This window comes from Chrysemys picta, chromosome 17 (assembly GCF_011386835.1).
Source record: "Chrysemys picta bellii isolate R12L10 chromosome 17, ASM1138683v2, whole genome shotgun sequence".
In the NCBI taxonomy this organism is placed as follows: Eukaryota; Metazoa; Chordata; order Testudines; family Emydidae; genus Chrysemys; species Chrysemys picta.
Genome location: NC_088807.1, coordinates 4003034 through 4029768, shown reverse-complemented (window position 1 = coordinate 4029768; position 26735 = coordinate 4003034). Strand labels below are relative to the sequence as shown.

Below are 26735 nucleotides of genomic sequence, written 5' to 3'. Positions count from 1 at the left end.
GAGAGACTTACCCAGGCACATATATGGGACACATCCAGTCTGAAAGGCAGAGCGGATTAGAACTGGGTCTGCCGGGCACCTGGGTTCTGTTCCCAGCACTGGGACTTCAGGCGAGTTCTTTGTAAAATGGGAACGTTTAAGAACCAGAGCCGGGGATAGAACCCAGGCGTCCTGACTCCCAGACCGCCCTGCTCCAACCACTAGACCCCGCTCCCTTCCCAGAGCCAGGGATAGAACCCAGGTAGGGTGACCAGATGTCCTGATTTTATAGGGACAGTCCTGATTTTTGGGTCTTTTTCTTATATAGGTTCCTATTACCCCCCACCCCCATCCTGATTTTTCACATTTGCTGTCTGGTCACTCTAAACCCAGGCGTCCTGACTCCCAGACCGCCCTGCTCCAACCACTAGACCCCGCTCCCTTCCCAGAGCCAGGGATAGAACCCAGGTAGGGTGACCAGATGTCCTGATTTTATAGGGACAGTCCTGATTTTTGGGTCTTTTTCTTATATAGGTTCCTATTACCCCCCACCCCCATCCTGATTTTTCACATTTGCTGTCTGGTCACTCTAAACCCAGGCGTCCTGACTCCCAGACCGCCCTGCTCCAACCACTAGACCCCGCTCCCTTTCCAGAGCCAGGGATAGAACCCAGGCGTCCTGACTCCCAGACCGCCCTGCTCCAACCACTAGACCCCGCTCCCTTTCCACAGCCAGGGATAGAACCCAGGCGTGCTGACTCCCAGACTGCCCTGCTCCAACCACTAGACCCCAAGCTGCTGTAACCCCAAAGGCTGGGAATAGAACCCAGGAGTCCGGGCTCCCTCATTCAGCTCACTGGAGCCCAGGTGCACCATGGCTGGCCCCGGTTTGAACCCAGCTCCAAAGGAGAACAGTCTCCCTCCCCCCGCAACAGCTGTGGGATACGAGCTGGGGGGGGTGTCTAGTGCAGGTGTGTGTACGCGGGGGGGTTCTGAGCGGGGCTGTGCGTCCATTTCCAGCCCCTTCATGTCTCCGGCCTGTCTGAAGGCAAGAGGGAGAGCGACAGGCCAGGGTCACCCCGGGAGCCCCCCGCAAAGGCCACCTGGGTTTGATCTGCTTGGTTGTGTGTCTGGGCTGTGAGCAGCTGCAGGGGGGAGGGGTTGTGTGTAGGGAGGGGGCAGAAAAGGGAGTGGGTTGTGAAGGGAGGGGGAGCAGGAGAGGGGAGGGGTGTGGGGGAAGGGAGGATACTATGGGGGAGTGGAAAGGTTGTTTAGGGAGGGGGCAGAAAAGGGAGTGGGTTGTGAGGGGAGGGGCAGCAGGAGAGGGGAAGAGTGTGGGGGCAGGGAGGATACATATGGGAGAGGGAGTGTGTGGAGAGGGGTTGTTAGGGGGCAGAGAGAGCAGGGGGAGGGGGGAACAAGAGGGCAGGGGGAGGCTGGGTGTATGGGGAGGTGGGGTGATGGGGGGAGGGACTGATGGGGGAGGGGAGGATGTTCGGTTAATGGGCCCCACTCAAGTTCCTTGTCGGGATGATTTTTTTCCGAGTGCTCACAGGTGGCCCCTGGCCCCCGGCTCTGGGGTTCCTGGAGTTGCCCCACAGGTTTGCCCTTGCTCTGCAATAATGAAGGGAGGACCCTTAAGGGGGGGAGGGGACTGGGAATCAGGACTCCTGGGTTCTCTCCCTGGCTCTGGGAGGGGAGTTGGGTCTAGTGGTTAGAGCAAGGGGGTATCAGAACCAGGACACCTGGGGTCTCTTTCTGGCTGAGGCAGGGAGAGTGGTCTATGGGTTGAGTCAGGAGCCAGAACTCCTGGGTTCTAATCCCAGCGCTGCCACCAGCTCATTGTAGGGCAGCCACTTTCTCCTGGGCCTCAGTTTCCCCATCTGCGAAAGCTCGGCTAGTGAGATGTTAAGCTGTGCTGGGGACAGTTATTCCAATGAGGGCCTGCTCGAGAAAGAGAGAGTCCAGTGGCACTGAAAACATTTACTGTTTATTTACTGATGGCAAATTTTTTTCTCTCCCAAAATTAACTTTAATACAAAAACAAAACAAAACCAGAAGTAAAAAGAACAAACACGTCCAAACAAATTGTACGTACGATACAGGGGCCATAAACCAATCCACCAGACCGGTAACATAGCATCAGATCCTAACCAGCGCCAATGGATTTACAAGAAGGCAAACTTCACAAGAAGCCAGAGGAACTAAACCCTGTGGCATTAAGTTAAAGGTGATTGTGAACAGCATAAATAATGGACGAAGCTCTTTGAAAATAACAAAAGCGCTGGCGAGCACGGGTGTGAGCCGAGGCGGCCGCTGGCCCGGAGGAAACTGTAAACATTCATTTTCGGTCACAAGTGGCTCTCCAACAATTTGGACGGAGACGACGGTACCAGAGGCCTGATCCTGGCGCCCGGTCCCTCCTGCTCTAATCACTGACTGGAAACAACACTCTCCTTTCACAAAGTTAGGGGTAGAGCCCATGAAACCTGCTCCCAACCCCGTCCCCGCTCTAACCACTAGACGCCACTGCCCACCCAGAGCTTACAAAGAACCCAGGAGTCCTGGCTCCCGGCCCCCTGCTCTCACCACTAGGCCACGCTCTGCTGGATTGGAGGGCAGTGGGGAAATCCAAGAGATGGGCGAGGTTGTCAGGAGCAATCCATTAGCGCTTGGGCGGGGCTCAGAGGCCATGGTGATGGGCAGAGCAGGAGCGTACGAATACCTGGATAGTCTGATCCCTGGAGCCCTCATCGCTTCTCACTCTCACAGCCCTCGGCACCTACCACTTGCCCCCGTCCCGCACACCCGCCGGTCACACTCAGATGTCCACCGACCTCCCGTGTGATCCTCCCTCTCCTCGCCACGGCTCAGGGGGTGGCATGAGTCTAGGAGGGCCCTGCCTCAGGAGGGGGTGGCACAGCTGAGAATGGAACCCAGGAGTCCGGGCCTCCCTCTGCTAACTGTTGATCTTCACTTTCTCCTAGAACTAGGACAGGAACCCAGGAGTCCTGGCCCCCTTGCTCTCTCTGTTAGATCACACACCGACCCAGAGCCGGGAGTGGAACCCAGGAGTCCTGGCTCCCTCCCTAACCACCAGACCGCATTCCTGCCCAGACCTGGGGCCGCACTAGGCATTGGCTGTATCTTGCTGCTTTTCCATTTGCAGGGGTGGGGGTGTTATCTGGGCGACAGCAAATATAGCGGTTGATTCGCTGGATGGCCCTGAGGACAGGCAGGAAACGACACCAGGAAAGAACTGGCCGAGGGGCGGCAGAGATGGAAGTGGTGCCGGGGAGACGAGGCTGGAAAAATATGTACCATGTGGCCCAGGTACAAAGCAGGTGTGTGTGGGGAGGGGGGGAGAGGGATTCCTGGGGGGGGGGGGTGGGAGGGGAAGGAAGGGCCACTTCCACCACAATTCCTCCCTGGGGCTGAGATTCACCCCTCTGCAGCAGGACAACCCCCCACAGGAAGACACTGGAATTAGGACAGTTCTGTGTCTGTACAGCACCTGACACAACAGTGACTTGGGCCATGACTGGGCAACTAGGTGCTACCGTAATACACCTAATAGCAATAAAAATATACAGCACCTGGCACAATGCAGTCCTGGGCCATGACTGTGTGCCTGAGTGTTACCGTAATACACCTAATAGCAATAAAAATATACAGCACCTGGCACAACGCGGTCCTGGGCCATGACTGGGCACCTGAGTGTTACTGTAATACACCTAATAGCCAAACAAATGTACAGCACCTGGCACAGTGGGGGTCCTGGACTATGACTGGGCTCCTGGGTGCTACCGTAATATAACTAATACTAACAGAAACATACAGCTTCTGGTGCAATGGGATCTGGGCCATGACTAGGGTGCCTGAGTGCTACCGTAATACACCTAATAGCAATGAAAACACGCAGTGTTTGGCATGGGGGGAAGGGGTGTCCTGGTCCTAGGTGCTACTCTGATGCAGACAATAATAATAATACCCTGGGGGAGTGGCTCGATTTACAACCATGCTGAGGGAGACAGAACCCCATGCTTCAGGGCTTAAGACGATCTCAGACTATTAGAGATGAGACAGAGACCTAATGTGGCGGAGAGGGGGGAGCTTATCTCCCATCTGCCCCTGCGGGGTTCTTACACTTTGCTCTGCAGCACCTGACGCTGGCCACCCCCAGAGCCGGGATACCGGGCGAGACGGGCCTCGGCTCAGCTCCAGTTTGGTGCCCCCTCGACATAAACCAGGTGGAAGTGAGATCAGAGTCCGGTCCATGAACGAAGAGGAGCTACAAGATCAAGGTGAGGGCTGGGGAAGCTCAGTTGATTTCATTAACCGAGGCGACGACGTGATGTCGGGCTAGAAGTACTGCCCTAGGTTGGGTTAAAACCCCTGAAACTGATGGGCTAACCGCTGCCCTTCCTTCAGGTTCAACGTAAGATACAACAGCACGCTCCAAGACCGCGGCAAACCACAGCCACTCAGGAATCCGAAAGCCTTCGGTGGAGGGGAGTTTGGCAGAGTATCGGTTTTGGGGTAAGTGTCTTGGGGGCACAGCCCAAGGAGAGAGAGAGAGAGATACACACACACACACACACACACACACCCAGGATGTGTGCTGCTGCAGGGAAGGAAGCGACCTCCCATTTTTGGGATCTGACTGTGTTCAGAGAAACAGGACTTTGTACGGCCCCTTGCAAATAAACAAGATTGCCTCAAAGGTGCCAGATTCTATCGTCAATTTCTCTGCCCAATTGCAGGGCCCCCAGCTTTGACCGGCTGCTTGAATCAAAAAGGGCAGTCAGACCTCCACGGGGAGGACATCGTTGAGAGCAGAGGGCTTTATAACCGAGCAAAGGCAGAACAAGACCAAGCAGGAGGGAGCTGAAGCAAGACACATTCGGACTGGAAACAGGGAGCGGGCAGCAAGTTTGTAATGGGGCAAGGGGCTAACCCCTGGCGAGGTTCCCCAAGCGATCGGGCAGATTCTCTCTCTCTGAATCTTCAGATCACGACCAGGTGCCTCTTGCTAAAGACTGGCTCTCGCTCAGGTGGCTGCCTGGATTATACAGAAGGGCAGAATGATGCCTTCTGGCCTTTAAAAAAAACCTACCCGAGAAGGAAATTAATAGCATTTGAAAACTGGCCGTGACATCCTGGACGGATTGCCCAAGGCTCGCATTGCCCCTAGCAGTCAGAAGCGTAAAAAGTTGCCTCTCAAAGGGACGAAAACACGCAGGCTCATACATTACAGGCAGTAAAGGAGGTAATAACCCGAGAGAGATTTTTTTTTTCTCCCCAAATGGTGGGCTGTGAAATAATTTGTCGAAACATGTAGCTAAATGGTTCCATCTGGAAGGCTCGATATTCAATACCAGAGTCTCTCTAACTACCTGCTGCTCCAATTTAAAATCTCCGTGTGCCATCCAGCTTTAGAAACGAAGCAGAAAAACTCATGGCAAAAAACCCAGAAATAACTGTACCGCTTTTCTAAGGAGCTAATATTTATTTCGTTATTCTCGTTTCATTGCCCCCCTCTTCCTGATTTCCTCTTTTAGGGAAAGGAAACACACACACACGTCTATGATTTCCCCTTGTTAATTTCAAGGCAAACGAGCAGGGATTCAAACACTCCCAAGAAGTTTCATCCAAATCACAACCCAGGATTGCTACGTCTGGAGGGATTTTACTTGCAATATTTAAGCAAATTTATTTTGCGTCTTGAATTGGTCAGAGAGATCAACTAGAATCTCACAGCAACTCCGCTCCAGGGAAAGCTAGGAAGAAATGGAGGGGTGGTTTTGAGTTACAGGTGTAGGGAGGGGGAAAAAATCATTCTGGAGTAATCTGCACCAGTTGCCACTCTGTAGGGATTAAGAGCTGGAGCTCCACCTAATTTAAACGGGGCATCGTTCCACTGGGGTCAATGGGGCCAGATTCCCAGCTGGTTTAAACGGACATTGAGCCGGTGATTTCAATGTTGATCTGATACAAATACTTAAAAAAAACACCAGTTCTACCCAACTGTCCCACTGCAATTTTTATGGGGGAATTTTCTGAATTTAAGGTGCATTTAGGCCTCGGAAAGAGACGGACGTGTGGCTGCCTTGACATTTCCAGCACACCCTGGGGTCAACTCTTACGTGTGTGTTGAGGACATATCTGTGGTTCCCTTGCAGAGAAAGCAACTTCCACTTCCTAGACCTTTGAGGGCATGGAGGCTAAACAGCACCCGCTCCTGCTCACCAGAGCTGTCGTTTTGGTTTATATTAGATTAATTACAGTAGCACCCGGGAACATTGAGATGTATGCCGTGCCCAGAGCAAGCTACACACCCTGCCCCAAAGAGTCCACAATCCCCATGGGGGAAAATGAGGCACAGGGCAGATTAAGTGGCTAGACCACAATCACACACTAGGAGTTTGTAGCAGAACTGGGAATACAACCCCTGGCCAACATCTCACGCAGGTTTAAGAGGGACCTGTGTGGAGCTGGGTTTCTGCCCGGGGACACCAGAGCGAAGGCACAACAGGGATGGTGTGTGGCTGCCACAGCTCAGATCTCAATGCGCCAGAGTCCAAAGACTGAACCTGACCCCTGGGTCTAGCGATCTGAGCCAGGCTTCATACAGCTCAACGGGGCCAGATGCGGTGGGGCTGGCGGCTCTGAACCAGGACAATGGCTTTCCTCATGCCTGCTGCCCCCGCTCTCCTGGGCTGCTTCAAGGAGAGTTTGGCTGAAGCAAGGATTTGGCCCGGAAGACACTTTGGTTTTCACACTTAGGGGGAAATAATTGGGTGTATTCCTATTGCCCCCTGCTGGCTCTCTGTGCGTCCACACTGCTCCCTTCTGGCTAGGCGGCTGTGCATGCAGATCCCCCTGCTGGTTAAAGAGGTGTGCATGTGTCCGTACTGCGCCGTGCACGCTCCTGCTGGCTAGTCTTCTGTGTGCGTTTGTGTCCCTCTAGTGCCCACTCCCCTTTACAAACACCCACACCGCTCACTTTGGTCCCGATGCAGGCCCAACCAGCCGAGGAACAAACCAGGCGGTTAAAACCACCCAGAGCCAGAACTGAATGCCGTCTGCCTCGCAATGGGGCTTGCAGGGGGGGGAGCACTTTGCCTGTTGGCCTGTGGGAGCCGCGGCCACCTGGCTGGGACCAGCACAATCAGTTGGGGGCACACGGCTTTTACAGACCAGGCCCCGCTGATCCCTCCTGGCCTGGAAACAGTTGCTTAATTGCACGGATGGACTCTCGAGTTCAGCTGGCCTTATCCACCCCACTGTGCCTCTGAAGTCACTCAGGAAACCAGATTCCCAGCTGGCCTCAATGGGCCTCATTCCATTGGGGGTCAATGAACGTCACTCCATTAGGGTCAATGGACCGAGATCTCCAGCTAGTATCAATGGGCCTCATTCCAGTGGGGTCAATGGGCCCAGATCCCCAGCTGGTGTCAATGGGCCTCATTCCACTGGGAGTCAATGGGCATCGCTCCATTAGGGTCAATGGACCGAGATCTCCAGCTAGTATCAATGGGCCTCATTCCAGTGGGGGTCAATGGGCATCGCTCCATTAGGGTCAATGGACCGAGATCTCCAGCTAGTATCAATGGGCCTCATTCCACTGGGAGTCAATGGGCATCGCTCCATTAGGGTCAATGGACCGAGATCTCCAGCTAGTATCAATGGGCCTCATTCCAGTGGGGTCAATGGGCCCAGATCCCCAGCTGGTGTCAATAGAGTACGGCCAAATTACCCTAGCTGGGGATCTGGCCCCACCCCTGCCAACCCCAGTGGGTCAATAACAATTCATCCCCCCCCACATACCAGCCAGCCCCAGAAATATATTACCACTGGTCCCGGGCACGTGCAGAGCCAGGAGCGCTCCTGCAGCCGTGGCTGTAACCCCCCCCTCCCCCCCCACCCGACCTGGCCCGTCACGTTTTCTGCGGGGTCTCTAAGGTGCTGCCGTTGATCCGCCTAGCGCCGTGCTGCCCGGGCGCCGCCAGCAGCGGGTGGGTGAGGCTGACCTGAGCGTTGCTGAAGGAGGCGATCCGGCCGCTGCCCCCGATCTGGATGTTGACGGTGGTGGAGTAGCTGGCCCGATGGGGTCCCGTGTCCCGAGCCAAGTCCGCTCTCGCTTTGGGGTACTCCTCTGGCGAGCCTGGCGGCCCCATGCTGCCCGCCCGGTCAGCGTACCTGGAACGCAAGCCGGGGACGTCTGGCCACTTGATGCCATCCAGTTCGTCGGGGCTGGGACTGGCTGAGTTGCTAGGGGGCGCCCTGGAGCAGCACCCCGCCCCGTCTCCGTCTCTAGGGGATGGAGGGCTCTCGGGGTTTCCCCTCGGCCTCCTGCCCGGCTGAGGTAACGTGGCGGAGGGATGGGAGGTGGGCTGCAGGGGGGAGGAGAGGCGGAGGGTGGAAGGCTGTGTGGGGACGTGCAAGGGGGCAAAGGAGCAAGGCCGTGGGGGGGCACAGCCAGCTCTACCCACTGCGTGGCGCTGGCTGGAGGGAGGGGGGGAGCACACCCGGGGGCACGCCGGCGCTGGAGACTGGACCCTGGAGCTGGGCTCTGAAGCGGAGGAGAAGGGGGCGGGCTGCTTAGCCCGGGGGACCGGGCACGTCCCCGAGAGACGGTCGAAGGCCAGCAGCACGGCCGAGCCAGACGCCGAGGGGATGGGCTCCTCCAGCCAGCTGGAATCGCGGCAACAGCCCGGGGGAGAGGGCGACCCAGGGCTGGCACAGGGGGAAGGGCAGACGCTGAGCTGGGAAGGGTCCCGCTTGCTGGTACCATGGGACCAGGCGTTGGCCTTCTCACTGGGGAATGGAGCAGATGGGGGGGCTGGAGCTCTGGAGCCCAAGAGGCCGGGGGGCAGTCTTGGGACGGCTGCGCAAGGAGGCAGAGGCCTGGTGGGTGCCGGGGTCTCTGTCGATGGAGGCTGGATGCCAGGTGGCCCCAAGGGGCAGGATGGTCTCAGGACGGCTGCGCAAGGAGGCAAAGGCCTGGTGGGTGCCGGGGTCTCTGTCGACGGAGGCTGGGTGCCAGGTGGCCCCAAGGGGCAGGAGGACGGTCTCGGGATGGCTGAGCAGGGAGGCAGAGGCCTGGTGGGTGCCGAGGTCTCTGCCAGCGGTGGCTGGGTGCCAGGTGGCCCCGAGGGGGCACCATTTCTCTTGGCCAGGCTCTGGCTGATGCAGGAGGCGGCGATGTACCTGGAGATGGCCGCGGCGCTGGAGGAGAGGCGCCGGTGTGCCGGGGAGGAGGTCTGGAGGCGCGGCAGAGCCGGGAGGGGGCCGGAGCTGGGCGAAGCGGGAGCCGACCGGGCCACGGAGCGGCTGGGCTGGGCAGCTGCAGCTGAGGACAGCTCCGGGGACGGGCGTGCCACTCCCGTGGCCCGGGAAGGCAGGCAGGTGCCCCGGCACGGCAGAGCTGCCAGGGGCAGGACGTTGCTGTGGAGCGGAGACGGGGATCCCGCAGCACTGGAGGGCGCCGCCGGCGGGACGGGGTCCGGCGCGGGAGACAGGGACGCCTCTCCAGTCCCGCAGCGGACGGGCCCCGGCGATGGCTGGGGGAGCAGCTCCTCAGTGCCAGGCCGGGAATCCCTGCCCAAAGCCAGGGCTCGCTCCTCTGGCAGCAGGACGGCGACGGGCCCGCTCTGCTCCCCCGCCGGCTCCGGGGGGCCAGCGCCAGGGATGGAGGGGCCCGGCCCCAGCGGGTCGGGCTCGGTGGACGTGCCAACACACGCAGGCTGCCGTTCCGCCGCAGGGCTGGGGGAGGCGGCTGGGACCAGCCCGGTCACCTCTGACGCCTGCTGGCTCGGGGCCGCTTCCCTGAAGGGAGAGGAGGCTGCTGTATCCGCAGAAACCTCCCTGGCGCTTGGCTCACCCCGGCGCCCGCAGACCGCCAGCTCGGCTCGGCAGCCTGGCACCGACGGGCACCCGGCTCCCTCAAAGTCCCTGGCTTCGGGTGTCGTGCCAGTTCCACTGGTAGCGTCAGGAGCCGGCGGGGGAGAGCTGTCCATGACGGGGGCTTCCCCAACCGGATCGCCTGGGCTCGGGGGGTCCCCGCTGAGCTTCGCGGGCGATTCCACCAGCGGGGGGGGAGGCTCCTGCCGGGCGGCTCCCGGCTCCTCTGCCGGGGGCGAACCCAGGCACCGGGAAGCCAGGAGAGGTGCAGGCCGGTCGCTGCGCAGATCCAGGGCGTTCCCTCGGGCGGCGGCCACCAGCAGCACGTTCTCCTGGACGCAGTTCACGTGCAGGGGGGGCTCGCGGATGAGCACGTGGCCGTAAAGCCGGGGTTCGCCTGGGGGAGACAAAGGGAGAGGGGTCAGCGGCTCCTTGTCGGCTTACGCCCCTTATCCCCACGTGCGGCCTAGTGGGCATGAGCCTCAGGAGACCCGGTTCTAGTCCTTGTGCTACTCTGGGGTGACCTCAGGAAAGCCCTGTGCCTCAGTTTCCCCATCTGTAAAAAGGGGACCCAATTTACCCCCCTTTGTGAAGCACGTGGAGACCTGCTGAGGGGACGAATATTATTCTCTCGCCTACTGCAGGGCTGAGAACGTGGCCCCAATTTACCCCCAAAGCTAGGGGTGCAGGGCCAGACCCCCCCCTCTCCCCCTCCTCCCCCCAGCTGGTGTGAACAGGCATTAGGAACCACAGAAGTCAAAGGGATGGTGCTGGGTCCCACTGCCTGGGACTATTACTCTGGCGTTCACCCCGGCTGGGGACCCGGCCTAGCAAATCCGGGAACTCCGCCCAGCGCGCGAGCGCACCCCGTGCCAGCAGGGGGGGCTGCAGTCTCTCGCTCAGACCCACACACATTGCTCAGATGGCAGGGTCTGATTTCACCAGAGCCAGCCCCCCCTGCGCTCCACGTTCCCAGCAGCCCTTCCCATCTGCTCTCTGCTCTCAGGACCCCGCAAGGAGCATTTTCTTTCCTGGGCGCCGGTCCCAGGACAGCTGCTTTTGTTCTGACACCGGGGGGGTGGGGGGGGTGGGGGGCTGGCAGCCTGCAGGGGTTACAACCAGCTTTCTAGTCTGAGCCCCCCTGGAATGACTGTGTGTGTGTCACCGAACGGGGCCCAGCTGCGCCTGTGAACGCTTCCTGCACGGGGCTGATGAGTTGCAGGCTGTGGGGATAGTCCTCACCTACTTAGGGTAGATGGGACTAGAACCCACGTCCTTGAAATCCACCCCCGGCATCTACGGCTTGAGCTGAAGGAAAGCCCCGCAAGCGGGCCGCTCCTGCCGCAGCCGGCACAAAGGCCCCTGTGCAGCTCCAGGCCGCTCCCTCCACCCCAGGCCCCAGGATGGCTTTGCTCGGGCTCCGCACTCCCGTCTCGCTGGGCGGCTCTGCGCCGGCCGCATGCTGCGGCCGGGACCCGTTACCAAGCTCTGGGACCGGCCGGGTGGCTCCGGCGCGCAGTGCGGCCTGCTCTGGGGTCCAGGCACCCAGGGACAAACGCTCGGACAGCAGAGACGGACGTAAGGAGGGATCCAGGTACACAGACCTGCGAGGCAGGCGGCAGGGAAAGCCAGCGGCCGGGGAGCCGGGGGCAAACAGGCCAGGGCTGCTGGAGGCTCAGAGTCTGCCCCGATCTGGACTCCACGTTACCCCATTGCCCTGGGACCCATCATGATTCTCCACACAGCCTAGAGAGTTGAAGGGGGGACTGGCTGGCTCAGGGGGGCAGGGAATGGGACACGGAGCCTTTCCCCTCTGGGGGAGGCCGGCTCTGATCCATCCGAGGGTGGGGGACTGGCTGGCTCAGGTGGGTGGGGAATGGGACACGGAGCGGGGAGCAGTGGGGAGAGGGAGAGCCATGCCGCAGAGAGCCTGGCACACAGAGTGGCACCCTGGGGTGCCCTACAGAGGGGAGGAGTTCTCTGACACCTAGGGCTGCCCCAGACCCCTCCCAAGGCCCCCCTCCAAGCCACGCCGCTGCAGGGGGGTCCTACCCACCCAGCCAGAGGCCCTGGGACTCACAGCGAGGGAGGCAGGGCCCTGGCATCTCCTCCCGCAGGCTTTCCAGGGTGCCCATCCTGCTGGGTGCCGGGCGGCGCGGCCCGTCCTGCGGCCTCCGGGCCGTCTTGGCCCGGCTGATCTTCTCGCTGTACATCCGCGCCAGGGCTTGCACCTTGCTGAGGATCCGCTCCGAGTTCTCCAGCAGGCAAGGGGCAGTGTCCTCATATAACCCTGGCAGGGGGGCGTAGCCGGCGGGCGGGACACCATCGGCACGAGGGACCGCGTCGCCACGGGACAGCCGGGGCGGGGCAGCCAGATCCGATTCCTCCACAATCCACAGGGGCTCCAGGAACGGTGGGGGCTCGCGGGCGGCCGCCGGCCCTTTGCTGCCCTGCTTCATGCGGGGGGTGCGTGCTCCCAGGGCGTCCGCCGCCCCCCGCTCTTTCTCCCGCCAGGCCCGCCGGATCTCCGCGCACGACTTGTACTCGGGCTCCTGGCTGGCAGGGGGCAGGGCAACATGGCTGGCAGGCTGGCCCCGCCCCTTCCCAGCATCCTCTTGGTTGGCGCCAGCTTCGGTGCCTTGGTCGATGAGCTGGCCCCGCCCCTTCCCAGCATCCTCTTGGTTGGCGCTAGCTTCGGTGCCTTGGTTGATGAGCTGGTCCCGCCCCTTCCCAGCATCCTCTTGGTTGGCGCCATGGATGTCTGGGTTGATAGGCTGGTCCTGTCCCTTCCCAACATCCTCTTGGGCCTCTTGGTTGGCGCCAAATTGAGTGCCTTGATCAAAGGCCGGGCCCTCTCCCTTCCCAGAATCCTCTTGGTTGGCGTCATGAGGGGTGGTGTTTTGGTCAAGAAACTGGCCCCACCTCCTCCTAGCATCCTCCTGGCGGGCAGGGCGGGCCTTGGCCCAGGAAGCCCCGCCCCCCTCGCGGTCCGTGGCACCCTCCTGCTGGGGGAGGCGGTTGAGGTGGAGCACAGAGTCCCGCACCACGCCGGCGGGGGCGGAGAGGGCGCCCTCCCGAGCGGGGGGGTCTGGGGCAGCCTCGCCCGCCTCGTAGTAGCACTTGATCTTCTCAATCAGCAGCCGGTCGTCTCGGGTCAGCGGCGAGTCCCGCGCTGACCCATCCCTGTACGGGGGGCAGGCCCCATCGGTGGAGCCGAGCTCCCCGCTGGACGCTTCCCGCCCTGCACGCAGGGCGTTATCCCCTGCCAGGACCTCTGGCTTGCCGGCGGCCTCCTCTGCACCCAGGTCTTCTAGGACACAAAGAGGGGAAGGGCCCCGCTCCTGCTTCTCCTCCGATTCGCTGCGGGGGGGACGGTGCGGAGGGAGGGGTTGCGTCACGCCGAGGCTGCCAGGGCGGGGCTCATCTCGCCCGGCGGCGTCTCCCTCCTGAACCTCGCTTCCCTCGGCTCGTTCTCCCAGCACGGCTCGGCTCAGAGGCAGATCCTGGGGGATCAAAACAGATAACAGCAGGGTCAGAGCCAGGCCGGGGGGATAGTTCCCAGCAAAGGATTGTTCCAGCAGAAAATGGTGATCCGTCGAGACCGGACCCCCGCTGGCGGGAAACGGACGCATTTCTCGCCTCGAACACACCTCGGGAAAAAAGTTTCTACATTTTTTTAAATGAAAAATTCCAGTTTTCCGGTTCAAACCATATAATAAAACACAGCAATAATAAAAAATTAGATAACACGGCAGCGGGTGGGTGAATCCTTCATTTCGCTCTTTGTTCCCGTGTTACGAAGTGTTACCCAGGGCGGGCAGGGCTTGAAAGTCGCCCCAAAATGTGTTACGTCATTTATGGAGAGCCCCGAGTTAAAAAATAAGGATCAAAAGTGAAATGAAACGACCAGAAGAGAAACGAATTTCCGACTGGTGAAAATCTTTGAGATTTTGATTTTACGTCCCGCTTCGGGAAGGGAAAATGTTTCGATCTCTTGACCGTGATCCTAGGATGAGCAAAGTTTCCCGTCCAGGTCTAGCTAACAGATCCTGGCGGTTTTCCCTTAATAATCACACAGCTCTTGGAATCATGCTCTTTCGGGGGAATCTCGGCTTTGATTCAAAGACCAAAAGCAAATTGCTAGCCCTCCTGGTTGCACGGAAAAGGGTGAAAATGTGACCTCAGAGCAGCAGAAAGAACCCTTGAATCTCACGATTTCTCAGGCAAAAATCGCAGGATTTCACAGCCAGATCTCAGGCTGGGCGGAAGGCTGATGGCGCTGCGCCGGCAGAGCCGGGGTAGAATTTTCACAAGCCCCAACGCAGTTTCGGATCCCAAGTCCCATTTAAGGGACCCGGGAAGAATCAGACTCCGAAGGGCCCAGTCGCTTTTGAAAATAGGACGTTTGCTCTTAAGTCAGGTGCTTTTGAAAATGTTACCAGTAGGCACCCAGAAGTCTGAGTCCCAGGCCCTGCTCTAACCACTAGACCGCACTTCCCTCCCAGAGACAGAACCCAGGAGTCCTGGCTCCCAGACCCACTGCTCTGACCACTAGACCTCACTCCCCCCCCCCCTCAGCCAGAGACAGAACCCAGGAGTCCTGGCTCCCAGACCCACTGCTCTGACCACTAGACCTCACTCCCCCCCCCCCTCAGCCAGAGACAGAACCCAGGAGTCCTGGCTCCCAGACCCACTGCTCTGACCACTAGACCTCACTCCCCCCCCCCCCCCTCAGCCAGAGACAGAACCCAGGAGTCCTGGCTCCCAGACCCACTGCTCTGACCACTAGACCTCACTCCCCTCCCTCAGCCAGAGACAGAACCCAGGAGTCCTGGCTCCCAGACCCACTGCTCTGACCACTAGACCTCACTCCCCCCCCTCAGCCAGAGACAGAACCCAGGAGTCCTGGCTCCCAGACCCACTGCTCTGACCACTAGACCTCACTCCCCTCCCTCAGCCAGAGACAGAACCCAGGAGTCCTGGTTCTCAGCCCAATGCCCCATCCACTAGCCAATGCTGCTTCTACCTTCTCTCCCATTATGCCCCGCCTCACGTACCTGCTCCGGCTGTGGAGTGGGGCTCCCAGGGCGCTGCTCCCCCTGCCCCCAGGGCGTCTCCTCTGTCCCCAGGTCCCTGCTTAGCCCCCTCTGGGTGAGCAACTCCAGGATCTCCTCGGTGATGGACAGCGGCTCCTCGGCCAGGCAGAACGGGGGCGACTCGGCGTCCTCACCGGGGTCTGACTCCTCGGCCACGCTGGAGTCCAGGGTGCAGACGCTGCCCGAGAGCGCCAGTGGCGGTGGGGCGGGGAACAGCTCCCCCTCGCTGCCCGCGTGCTGCAACAGGAAGAGGCCCCAGGCTGCTAAGGATGGCAGTCTTGGACTGATTCCCTCCCCCACCCCCCCAATCCCGGCACGCAGGCCCCCCAGACCTGGGCACTGGGTGGGGAGAGGGAAGCGAGGTTATTTGCCTGTTTTAACCTCCCCCGCCACCCAAGCTGGGGATAGAACCTAGGAGTCCTGATTCCCAGCCTCCCCCCACTCTAACCACTAGCCCCCATTCCCCTCCCAGAGCTGGGGATAAAACCCAGGAGTCCTGGCTCCCAGCCCCCCCCCCCCCCAGCTCTAAGCACTAGACCTCACTCCTCTCTCAGAGCCAAGGAGAGAACCCAGGAGTCCTGATTCCCAGCCTCCTCCCGCTGTAACCACTAGATCCCACTCCCCTCTCAGAACCAAGGAGAGAACCCAGGAGTCCTGCCCCCACCCCCTGAGCTGGGAGCACAACGCACACCTTCCAACTTCCTACCCTGGCACTGAGGCCCTATTGGCAGCAATAAAACACCAACTGGGGAAGGGAAACCCCAGAACACGCCGGCCCCTTACCTTCAATTTGGGGGTGGCCGGGAGCCCCCGACAGCGACCTCAGCACAGAAGGGAAAGAGACAAACCCAGAGTTAGACACCTGAGCAGCCGGCCCAGAAACCCACCAGCACGGACCTGTCTGCCAAAACAAGGGCTAGCCCCGCCAGCGCCTCCCGGGCTCCGGTCCTGTCCCGGGCTCTTCGGAACACGGGAATTTCCAGATCAGACCAGACTTGGGGCCCATCTACCCCGGTATCCTGCCTGCATCAGAGGAAAGGGCAAGACTCCCCTCTAGTGGGCAGTGATGGGATAGCCAGTGACTGCCTAACCCTCCGGAGAAGGCGGAGATCCATAACTCAGGACTGGCTGCTTGTTGGCAACGCAGCCAATTGAGGGGCCTGGTTGGGGGGAGCCCAGGGCTGGGATAGCAGGGAGGTGAGGGGGACCGAGGGGCACCAGGAGAGCAGTGGGAGAGCCCAGGGCATGGTGGGGGCTGCGGGTCGGGACTGAGGGGCACCAGGAGAGCGGGGTGGGGGATACTTACCGTTCTGCTCCTGCCCCATCTGGCTCAGCTCAGTGGCCGGCTCTGGGGGCAGAGGAAGGAGAAGTGTTAGCTGAAGCCCCCCGGGGGCTGGGAGAGGGCGGGAACACCTCGTTAAGACCACTCAGGTTCCACCCTGCCAGGAAGAGCTGGGGCGCTCCCCTGTGTGGCCCACCCCAGCCGGCGGAATGACAGCCGGGGAAACTGAGGCACAAAGAGGTTGGGGGGAAACTGAGGCACAACAAGGGGACGAGACTTATACAAAGTCACACGGTGAGTCTTTGGCAGAGAACCCAGGAGTCCTGACCCTGTTGTTTCCTGCTCTAGCCACTAGACCCCATTCCCCTCCCAGACCTAGGGAGAGAACCCAGGAGTCCTGGCTCCCAGCCCTCCTCCTCTAACTCACTAGATCCCGCTCCCCTCCCAGAGCTGGGAGCCAGGACTTCTGGGTTCTCTCCCCAGCTCTGGGAGGGAAGTGAGGTCTAGTGGCTAGAGCAGGGGGGCTGGGTTCTCTCCCTAGCTCTGTCACATACATGCCTCAGTTTCCCCATCGGAGGGCGGGAGGGGGTGCTCTATCTTCGTGGCCCAATCAATCCTTCCCCTGTCGGCTGAACCCACTGACGGGGAGGCCCCATTTGCATGAGTTGGGAAGTGCCACCCCCCCCAATCCCCATAGGAGCTGGGCTGAGTCCCGGCAAACTCCTCTCCTGCCGTCCCGTGCTGGCTCGGGGGCACTCACCGGATTGCCTGCGCCCCCGGCGGTACTGAGTGGCGCCGTCCAGCTGGACGACAGGGCAGCTTTTGCGGGCTCTCTCCGGGCTGCACATGAATTTGGGTGGCTCTGAAACGGGACAGGAGAGCCCAGATCGGAGGGGAATCCTGCCACACCCCTGCCTCTGGCTTCTCTGGGGCGCCAGCCCCCCACTCTGGCGCTGGGTCAGGATTTCCCCCCCGCCCAGCCCCTGAGTGCAGCAGGGTCCTTGCACATCGGGGCATTAGTGCCAGGACCCGCTCCCTGGCACACGGTCCCACCCCGACCCCGCTGGCGTCAAGATCCCCATGGCGTCCCGGCTCAGCTCAACGGGGCACTGCCCTGGCCCATGGCTGGGAACACGCCCCCCATTGCAGGAGCTGCTGCGCCCCACTTTCCCCCCCGGCCCCTTAGTACCTGACTGCCGCCTGCTGCGGGGGAAGCCCCAGGCGTCCTCCATCCTTGGAGAGGGGGCCGGCGTCTTCAGGGGCTCCGGGCTGCAGCGGATCTCCGGGGAGCCTGGTACAGACGAGGGGTTGGAGCGTCTAACGCCACCGCCCCTGCCCCTCTCCCCAAACGCTGTCGACCCCGGCAGCCCCACGAGTCCTGTGCTCAGCTTAAACCCTGCCCAGCCCCTCCTCCTTCCATCCCCTCCCTTCCCGTCACTCAGCAACGGCCACAAGGCTACTGGCCTACAGCAGAGGTGGGGGGCTGGTTCTCTCCCCAGCTCTGGGAGGGGAGTGGGGGCTAGTGGTTAGAGCGGGGGAGGGCTGGGAGCCAGGACTCCTGGGTTCTCTCCCCAGCTCTGGGAAGGGAGTGGGGTCTAGTGGTTAGAGCGGGGGGGTCTGGGAGCCAGGACTCTTGGGTTCTCTCCCCAGCTCTGGGAAGGGAGTGGGGTCTAGTGGTTACAGCAGGGGGGCTGGGAGCCAGGACTCCTGGGTTCTCTCCCCAGCTCTGGGAGGGGAGTGGGGTCTAGTGGTTAGAGCGGGGGGGGGGGGCGGCTGGGAGCCAGGACTCCTGGGTTGTCTCCCCAGCTGTGGGAGGGGAGTGGGGTCTAGTGGCTAGAGCAGGGGAGGGCTGGGAGCCAGGACTCCTGGGTTCTCTCCCCAGCTCTGGGAGGGGAGTGGGGTCTAGTGGTTAGAGCGGGGGGGGGGGGGCGGCTGGGAGCCAGGACTCCTGGGTTGTCTCCCCAGCTGTGGGAGGGGAGTGGGGTCTAGTGGCTAGAGCAGGGGAGGGCTGGGAGCCAGGACTCCTGGGTTCTCTCCCCAGCTCTGGGAGGGGAGTGGGGTCTAGTGGTTAGAGCGGGGGGCTGGGAGCCAGGACTCCTGGGTTCTCTCCCCGGCTCCGGGAGGGGGGGGGGGCTGGGTGCAGAGAGCCGCTCACTTACTTTGGAAGCTGTTCTCCAGCAGCACTTGCTTGGCCTGTAACAAGGAAAAGGGGGTTACACACCTGGCTGCAGTGCACAGCGCCCCCTGTGGGGAGAAGAGGGGCGCGCGGCCTCCAGGGGCTACTGCACACCTGGCTGCAGCATGCCACGCCCCCTGCAGGGGTAAGAGGGGAGTGCAGCCTCCAAGGCCCAGTCCCTTGTTGGCCCCTGGCCGAGACTGGCTGCGGGAGGCAGCCGGGGGCAACGGCTCCATTAGGAACAGGAGCGGGGTCTGAGAACAGACTCCGAGCGGCCGGCGGAGACCCCTTAGCTGCATCCTTCCCCGGCTCACCTTCTGAGGGATAGACGCCGGGTGGTTCTCAACGATCAGGCGCTTCAGGTAATGGATCCACACCCGCTTCTCTTCCTGGTTCCTGGCCTGCAGAGGGGACGGGGGAAGTAACAGCCATAGCTGATCTGCAGCCACCTCTGGGGCGGGGGCTGGTTATACAGGGACCCCTCGCCTGGTGCTGAGATGCAACCGCCTCTGGGGTGGGGCGCGGGGCCTGGTTATACAGGGACCCCTCGCCCGGTGCTGAGATGCAGCTACCTCTGGGGTGGAGTGTAGGGGCTGGTTATACAGGGACCCCTCACCCGGTGCTGAGATGCAGCTACCTCTGGGGTGGGGCGCAGGGCCTGGTTATACAGGGACCCCTCGCCCGGTGCTGAGATGCAGCTACCTCTGGGGTGGGGCGCGGGACTGTTTATACAGGGACCCCTCGCCCGGCGCAAAGGATCCAATCGAAGGCGCAGAGGGGAAACGTGGGGGCTGGTTATACAGGGACCCCTCACCCACTGTTGAGATGCAGCTACCTCTGGGGTGTGGTGCAGGGGCTGTTTATACAGGGATCCCTCACCCGGCGTGAAGGATCCAAGCGAAGGCGCAGAGGGGAAACCGATCCGGGTTTTGGGCCAGGAGCAAGTGCCAGGGGATCTCCAGTAGCCACAACTTGGCAGGATCTCGGCTGCATCTCTCCGGCACAAGGACAACACGCCCTACCACAACCCTGGGGCAGTGAGGAGAGCGCCCCCTTTTGAGCCCCCCCACACCCCTTGCAGCCCCGCGGGGGATACGGGGGGGGGGGTTCCCTATGAGGGAAGAGACCCTTCCCCCACAACATAGCGCCCCCTAGCGCCGCATTGGGGAATTGCCCTTGGAACTCATTGCAAGGGCAGAGTCCTCGTCGCCCCCCCCCAACCCCACTGCTGAGCCCCTGCCCCCTAGCGCCGCAATATGGGGGGTGGGGGAGCCGCACTCACCTGCACCACGTGCTGCTGCTTGGGGATGGTGAGGTCCGAGATCTTGAAGCTCAGGGGGTCCTTGAGGCTCTCCGACAGGGCCAGGTTACAGCACTGGAGGGGGGAGGAGAGCGCAGCATGGCCCCTCTCCACTCTGGCCGCCGGCCCCTCGCGGGGGCAGGGGACAGCGCGGGGGCCCCGGGGGCCACAGGGGGGAGCTGCGGAGGGGGAACTGCCCAGGGGCCAGGCACCCCTCGATGGGGCCCACGCGGGGCTTGTACAGACCCCGCCCCAGCCACAGGGGACGGCTTGGGAAAGCCAGCAGATGTGAGGGGGGCCCCTGCCCACCAGTGGATTTGGGGTGCCCTCCCCCTGCCTAGCCCCCAAAGGATAGGGACCCCTCAACCACCCCCCAGAGAAGAGAGCGAGCCCTGGCCACGCCCCCCCAGGGGATGGGGGTGCCCCTCCCCCGTCCCATCCCCCACTGGATGGGGCGGCCCTCCCCCTGCTTACCCCGCAGATAATAGGGAGCCCCCCTCCCTCATCCGCCCCCCAGAGAAGAGAGCGAGTCCTGGCCACGCCCCACAGGGGATGGGGTGCCCCTCCCCGTTCCCATCCCCGACTGGGCGGGGCCCCCCCCTTACGAAGATGTGGCTCTTGTAGACGAAGGCCGGCCCGCGGCGCTTGGCGACCAACAGCATCTTGCTGAAGAGGAAGAAGGCGCGTTCCCGCCGCACCCGCTGCACCCGGAACTGCCCCTCCAGCACCAGCTCCCCGAAGGCCTCCAGCTCCGGCCCCATCCAGCCCACCAGCAGCCCCTGCAGCTCCTGGGGGGGACACGGCCGCAGATCAGCCTTCGCGCGGACCGGGGCTGGGGGGCGGGCTTGGCTGGATGGGGACCTGCAGCGGGGGAGGGACCGGCTGGGGGATCCCACCAAGGGGTGACCCGGGGTGAAGGGTCCCTGGCATGGGAGGGCTCGCGGGGGGGCAGCTGGGGGTACAGCCAGGAAGGGACCAGGAGATGGGGGAGACTAGTTGGGGTCTGCCAAGGGGGTGACCCAGGGGGGAGGAGATCCCATCTGGGAGCCTTGGGGGAGCAGGGGGGGGGTTGTGGAAACAGCTGGGGGTCCGGCCAGGAGGGGCCCTTGGGGGGGGGGGGGGGTTGACTGGGGTGGTAGGATGGTGCTCCCCGCACCTGCAGCCGGGCGGCGTGTTCCTGCTTCCGCTTCATGTCGTTGATGTACCAGGCCACGGCCGTCATGGTGATGGTGGCTTCCTCCACCGCCTCGTAGCCTGCGCCGCTCCGCTCGCAGTGCCGGGCCAGCTCCTGGGGGGCGGCAGGAGAACGGCCCCTCAAGCACCCACCGGCTCCCCCCGCAGGCAGGGGCCACGGCAGCCTGGGGGGCCAGGCACAGACGCCAGGGAGAGGCCGAGCTGGGCCCTCTGGGCAACAAGGGCCATGCCCCTGGGGGAGCTCCCAGCAACTCCAGGGCCTCCCCCAGCAGGGTGCAGGGGGGAGTGGGGCGGAAACACTGGCTATGGGACAGAGCTCCCAGTCTCTCCCAGCTGAGGGCGCTGTGGGGCGCAAACACTGGCTGTGGGGCAAAGCTCCCAGTCTCTGCCAGCACGGGGCGCTGTGGGGAGCGGGGCAGGAACGCTGACTGTGGGGGGAGCTCCCAGTCTCTCCCAGCAGGGGGCGCTGTGGGGAGCGGGGCGAGAACGCTGGCTATGGGGGGAGCTCCCAGTCTCTCCCAGCAGGGGGCGCTGTGGGGAGCGGGGCGAGAACGCTGGCTATGGGGGGGAGCTCCCAGTCTCTCCCAGCAGGGGGCGCGGTGGGGCGCGGGGCGGGAATGCTGGCTGTGGTGGGGGCTCCCAGTCTCTGTCAGCAGGGGGCGCTGTGGGGCGCGAGGCGGGAACGCTGGCTGTGGGGGGAACTCCCAGTCTCTGCCAGCAGGGGGCGCTGTGGGGCGGGAACGCTGACTATGGGGGGAGCTCCCAGTCTCTCCCAGCAGGGGGCGCTGTGGGGCGCGGGGCGGGAGCTCTGGCTGCGGGGGGGAGCTCCTGCCTGAGCAGTGCTGGGGTCTTTGCTCCGTGGATTCCTCCATCTCACCTCCCCATCACAGTCGCTTCAAGAGGGTGCCCGTTGTAGGGAACCTGCGCACCCCACCTGAATGTCCCGCAGCCCGGGGAGAGGGGCAGGGGGTGTCGGCCCAGCCCCGCTGGGGGTGTCACTCACCTGCAGCAGGAGATGGTATTTGAGGATCCTCTGGACGGGTTTCAGCAGGTAGGTCTCCAGGGGCAGAGAGTGGCACAGCGTGGCCTGGCGCTCTCGGAAAAACCCCGCCAGCACCTGGTTCTCCATGCACTCCCGCAGCACCGACACCGAGCTGGGGGGGAGACAGGCAGGCTAGCCGGGCACCAGGAGGTGGCGAGCGATGGGGGACGGTGCCCATCCACCCTGGTACCAGGCGAGGGGGCATGCCTACCCGCCCCAGTCTGGCTCCTAACACCCCTGCCCCCTTCCCCAAGTAGGGCTGGGGGGACACACTCAGATCCCAGTGGCCCATGCATCCTCTCCCTCCTCCCCCCGCCCGGGGGGGTGGGACCCATCGATCCCCGGCCCTCCCCACTCCTGGGCTGGTGGCACCTACTCACTTGGGGTAGTTCATGCAGTACAGGGTGTAGATGTCAAATTCCTCGCTCTGCAAGAGAAAACAGGGGGTGTCAGGGGAGGGGGCAGCGCCGGAGATGGGACAGGGACACGGAGCGAGCGGGGTTGGTAGGTGCCAGCCGGGGTGGAAGCCGAGGTGCAGAGAGGGAGAAGGGTTTCACAGCCCCTCTCCCAAAGGGCACCCGACTGCCCCTGTGCTCAGATGTGGCCACCTCTGGGGTGAGGCACAAGGGTGGTTCACGCACCCATCCCTCGCCTAGCCCTAAGATGCATCTGCCTTTGGGCTGGGATGCGGGGAGGCTGTTTATAAGGGATCCCTCACCTGGCACTGAGATGCAGCCACCTCTGGGGGTGGGGTGTGTGAGGGAGGCTGTTTATACATGGAGCCCGGCCCTGAGGTGCAGCCACCTCTGGGGTGGGGCACCGGGGCTGTTTTTATAGGGATCCCTCACTTGGCTCCGAGACGCAGCCGCCTCTGGGGTGTGGCGCTCCCAGCCTAGACTCCGTCCCCGCCTGGCTCCTCCACTTGGCTTGGCTCCTTCACACTTCGTTCGCACCCCGCCCTTCCAATCTCCCACTTAAGTTCCCAGACCCCAGATCGGCCCCCCTCTACTCTGGCTGCACCCCTCCGACCTCAGGGCAGCCCCTCCCCCAACCCTCATCCCTCCCCCACATCCCTTGATAACCTGCCGCCCCATCCCACCCCCGGCAGGCATCTCTCCCAAGATCCCCTTAGTGGAAATCAGTTTGCTCCATCCATCCAGCCTCCCCTACTCCATTCATCCAGCATCCCTCTTTCCCGCATCCATCCATCGATCCTTTATCCACCCAGCCCCCATCCTTCCACCCCTCTGTCCCCCCAACCACCCTTCATTCTTTCCATTCCTCCTTCCCCCCTCCCTCTCTCAGCCCTCCCCCGCCAAAGGGGCCCCCTAACCAGATCGGGTGGTGCTCACACCCCCTACTGCTCTGCTCCAACCCCCCTTTCTCCTTGCAAAAGGCTGGGGGGGGATTAGATGACCTGTCCCTGTCCCACCCCTCCCTCGGCGCCTGTACCCAGAGCTGGAGGGAGCTCATGCAGTACACACCTGGGTACACTAGGGGGTGCAGGAGAGGCGGAAAGGGGTCGCAGCTGGCTGCTGGAGGGGGGCGGGGAGGGGCAAGACAGGCGGGCCCTTACCCGTTGCACGAAGCACTCGGCGATGGCATGGGCGCTGCTGCTGCTCTCCAGCTCTTCCAGGAGCTCGCTGCACAAGGGGGAGAAAGAGGGCAGGGGGTGAAGCCGCTGATGCAAGGGGCACGCAGTGTAAAGGCTGTTTCGGGGTGGGGGGAGGGAGAGGACCTGTGTCATCCGGAGACCCCTCTGCACGCACCCAGAAACTGCGTCTCAGACTCCAAATTTGCAAGTAGTTTGCATAATTGCATCTTCCCTATACAGGTTGGCACTGGCTGGATTCGAACCCGTGACCTCAACATACAAGGCGCTGAGGCCAAGTCCCTGAGCCGTGCACCTTTCCTTCCTTTCAACGCAAGCAACAGGTGCAGGATTTCTGCTGCAAAGGCCCGGTTCCCGCCCGCCACCAGTGCGAATGGAGAATCCCCACTAGCCGCTAGCAATATAGGGGCCATGACACACAGAGGGGCAATGCTGATTAGAGCCAGTAGAGGGCAGCGGCACTCACACGCTTAGCAGCCAGGCCAACCCTCTCCCAATGCTTTAAGGAGGGGGTGGGGGATGAATTTACACAGCAAGTGGGTTTTCTGGATTCTGGACGCGCCAGGGTCTCACTTCTCTGGGGCGCCCCCGCTGGGCCACTGGGGTTAGGGAAAACTGGTAGGGGAGAGCGCTCCCTAGTGAGCCCTCCCACTCCCAGCCACACAGCACCCCCAGGCTAGAATCAGCGGCCCCGTCCCTACTCAGATCTGCCCTCGCAGGGCCTGTCACCCCAGCCCCACGTCCTGTGCCTTCCCCAGAGCCGGGCTCCCTCCCCGCCCCACCCTCACCCCCACTGTTAACCCTACGCTTCCCCGGGGGATAACGGCGGCTCTGTTCCGAGGGAGGTCCCCAGCCAGACCCCTGCCCCGTCCCTCCCATGGACTCCCTGGCCATCAGCACCCCAAGAACACGCGCCCCCATCCCGTGCCCTCACATGGCCCCACCAGGAAACGAGCTCCGAGAAACCCAGCCGCAAACCACATGGCGGAAGGCACGGTGGGGGGGAGGGGGAGAGGGTTCCTCATTGATCCACCCTGCCCCCTCCAACCCTCCCCAGCCAAACACTGCCATTGGGGGGGGGAACCCATCCCCCACCCCCTCCTTCCACTTACTCATTTCTGCATTCCTTCCTTCCTTTTAACCCGACCCCACATGCACCCTAAACCTGGCTGCAACGGATACCCTGCAGTTCCCACAGACCTGATTCCCAGCCCCCCCCCCCCCGCTCTAACCACTAGACCCCACTCCCCTCGCAGAGCTGGGGAAAGAACCCAGGAGTCCTGGCTCCCAGCCCCTCTGCTCTAACCCCACACCCCGTATTGCAGCCCCCGTTTGCACTCTAATGTCCCCCCCCCCCCGACTAAGAAAACTGCCCAAGAAAGCGAGGACCCCTCTCCCAATGAATAGGTGTCCTGGGTAGGGCCTGGGGTGGGGTGTGAAGGAATGTCCCCCCCATCACGCTACTGAGCCCCTGCTCGGCATCCGGCTCCTTCCCCTACAGGGTTAAGCACCCCGGGCTCCGCTCTACAGCCGGCCCACGCAGCTGAAATACTTAAACAGACACAGATGGGAGTTCTCGCTCTTACAGGAAACAACCTCCGCCCCCCCTTTCCCCTCCCCCACCCTGAGAATAGAGTTGGGGGGGGAGGGTGGCCCAGAGCCAGCCCTGGCTGCAAACCGAACGCGCCACGCAAAACCAAGCACCCGGCCCCGAGACGCTTCGTTCGCTGCCCCCGCTAGCAAACCGCTGGGGCTTCCTGCCCCCACCCAGCAAAGCGCCCGGATCCCTGGGGGAACAGCCCTGGGCTTTTTAGAGTGGGGGAGTGGGGGCCTGGGAGGCCGGACTCCTGGGTTCTATTCCCAGCTCTGAGAGGAGAGCGGTGACTAATGGTTAGAGTGAGAGAGGCTGGGAGCCAGGGCTGCTGGGTTCTATTCCCAGCTCTGAGAGGAGAGCGCTGTCTAATGGTTAGTGAAAGGGGCTGGGAGCCAGGGCTGCTGGGTTCTGTTCCTGCCTCCAGGAGAGGGACTGGGGCCTAGTGGTTAGATCTCACCACACATTGGCTTGGAGGGGTTCCTCTTTAACCCCATTGTTACAGCAAAGGAGAAACTGAGGCACGCCCGGCTGGATGGAGGAGGCCCCCGCATCTCCAAGGATGCTGAAACACTGGGGGGGGGGAGGAGGGCAGAGCAGAGAGACGGGAATAGTTCGAAGAGGGAGAAAGGGTGGGGGGCAGCCCACCCCTGCGGGTAGGGCACTGGAGTGAGAACTCTCTGGACATTTTCCTAAAAGATCTGCTCTGGGAATTATTTAGGGGCAGGTCTCTGGCCTGGGCCATCCAGGAGATCAGGCTACATGATACCAATGGCCCTTCTGGGCTTAGCATCTATGACTCTATGAACAAGCTACTCCCCTCTCTGGGACTCAGTTTCCTCTCCCCACCCTTTGTCTGGGAACTCTTTGGGGGCAGGGACTGTCGCTTGTTCTGTGTCTGTGCAGCAAGTGGCAGGATGAGGCCCTCAGCGTTTCATTTCAACATTATTGTCATTTGGGTTTGACTTTTAGATTGCATTAAAATATTAAATATACCATATACTCCATTCAATATTGTGTCCGCCCAGGACAGGAGGGCTCCCTACATAAAGGACGTGGGAGATCTCGTGCGATCACCTTTTCCGTGAGACTGTGCACGGCAGCTGGGAGTGTTTGTGAAAACGTCTCTGATCCCGAAAGTTTCACCAATTAACAAACCGGGGAAATTCCCCCATGCAAAAATTAAAAACGTTGTGAACTTTGAGAGAGTTGTTTGAGTCAAAGCAAACCATCCAAACTGTTCAATCTGTCATTTAGCTCAAGGTTCCTCCCCACGCCCAGAACATTTTGACTTTTGGGGCAAAATCTTGAATTTCGGCCAGAGACTATAATATTTCAAGACAATAGTCGTAGCTAAGGTACCTTATGATCTCATTCTCTATGGGCCAGGCTCTCTGATTGGACTACATCTCCCATGATGCACCACTTTTTCCTCTCTTAGTGAGGCCATGCTGCATCATGGGAGATCTAGACCCCGAAGTTGCAGGTTCAATCCCCACATGGGGGTCACTGTTACCAAAGTTGTAGGGAACTCAGAAATCAACTCAATACCCCCAA

General features: G+C 61.8%; 1 protein-coding gene across 3 annotated transcripts in view; it reads right to left on the bottom strand.

Moving 5' to 3' along the window:
- Window positions 1-1950: 1950 nt before the first annotated feature.
- The window catches only part of PLEKHG2 (pleckstrin homology and RhoGEF domain containing G2), a 44024-nt gene continuing 19239 nt past the window's right edge, over window positions 1951-26735 (bottom strand). For 2 of the 3 annotated variants that reach the window (XM_065571587.1, XM_065571588.1), the window contains 15 exons: window positions 23552-23618; window positions 22356-22402; window positions 21937-22087; window positions 20896-21027; window positions 20345-20527; window positions 19722-19814; window positions 18754-18840; window positions 18423-18456; window positions 17453-17554; window positions 17024-17125; window positions 16288-16329; window positions 15765-15802; window positions 14943-15218; window positions 11966-13388; window positions 1951-10282 (listed from right to left, as the gene is read on the bottom strand). In XM_065571587.1, the coding sequence (XP_065427659.1) occupies window positions 7920-10282; window positions 11966-13388; window positions 14943-15218; window positions 15765-15802; window positions 16288-16329; window positions 17024-17125; window positions 17453-17554; window positions 18423-18456; window positions 18754-18840; window positions 19722-19814; window positions 20345-20527; window positions 20896-21027; window positions 21937-22087; window positions 22356-22402; window positions 23552-23618 (5140 nt within the window). In that variant the 3' untranslated portion in view covers window positions 1951-7919. The remainder of the gene's footprint in view (window positions 10283-11965; window positions 13389-14942; window positions 15219-15764; window positions 15803-16287; window positions 16330-17023; window positions 17126-17452; window positions 17555-18422; window positions 18457-18753; window positions 18841-19721; window positions 19815-20344; window positions 20528-20895; window positions 21028-21936; window positions 22088-22355; window positions 22403-23551; window positions 23619-26735) is intronic. The other variant, XM_065571589.1, reaches the window with a different exon arrangement.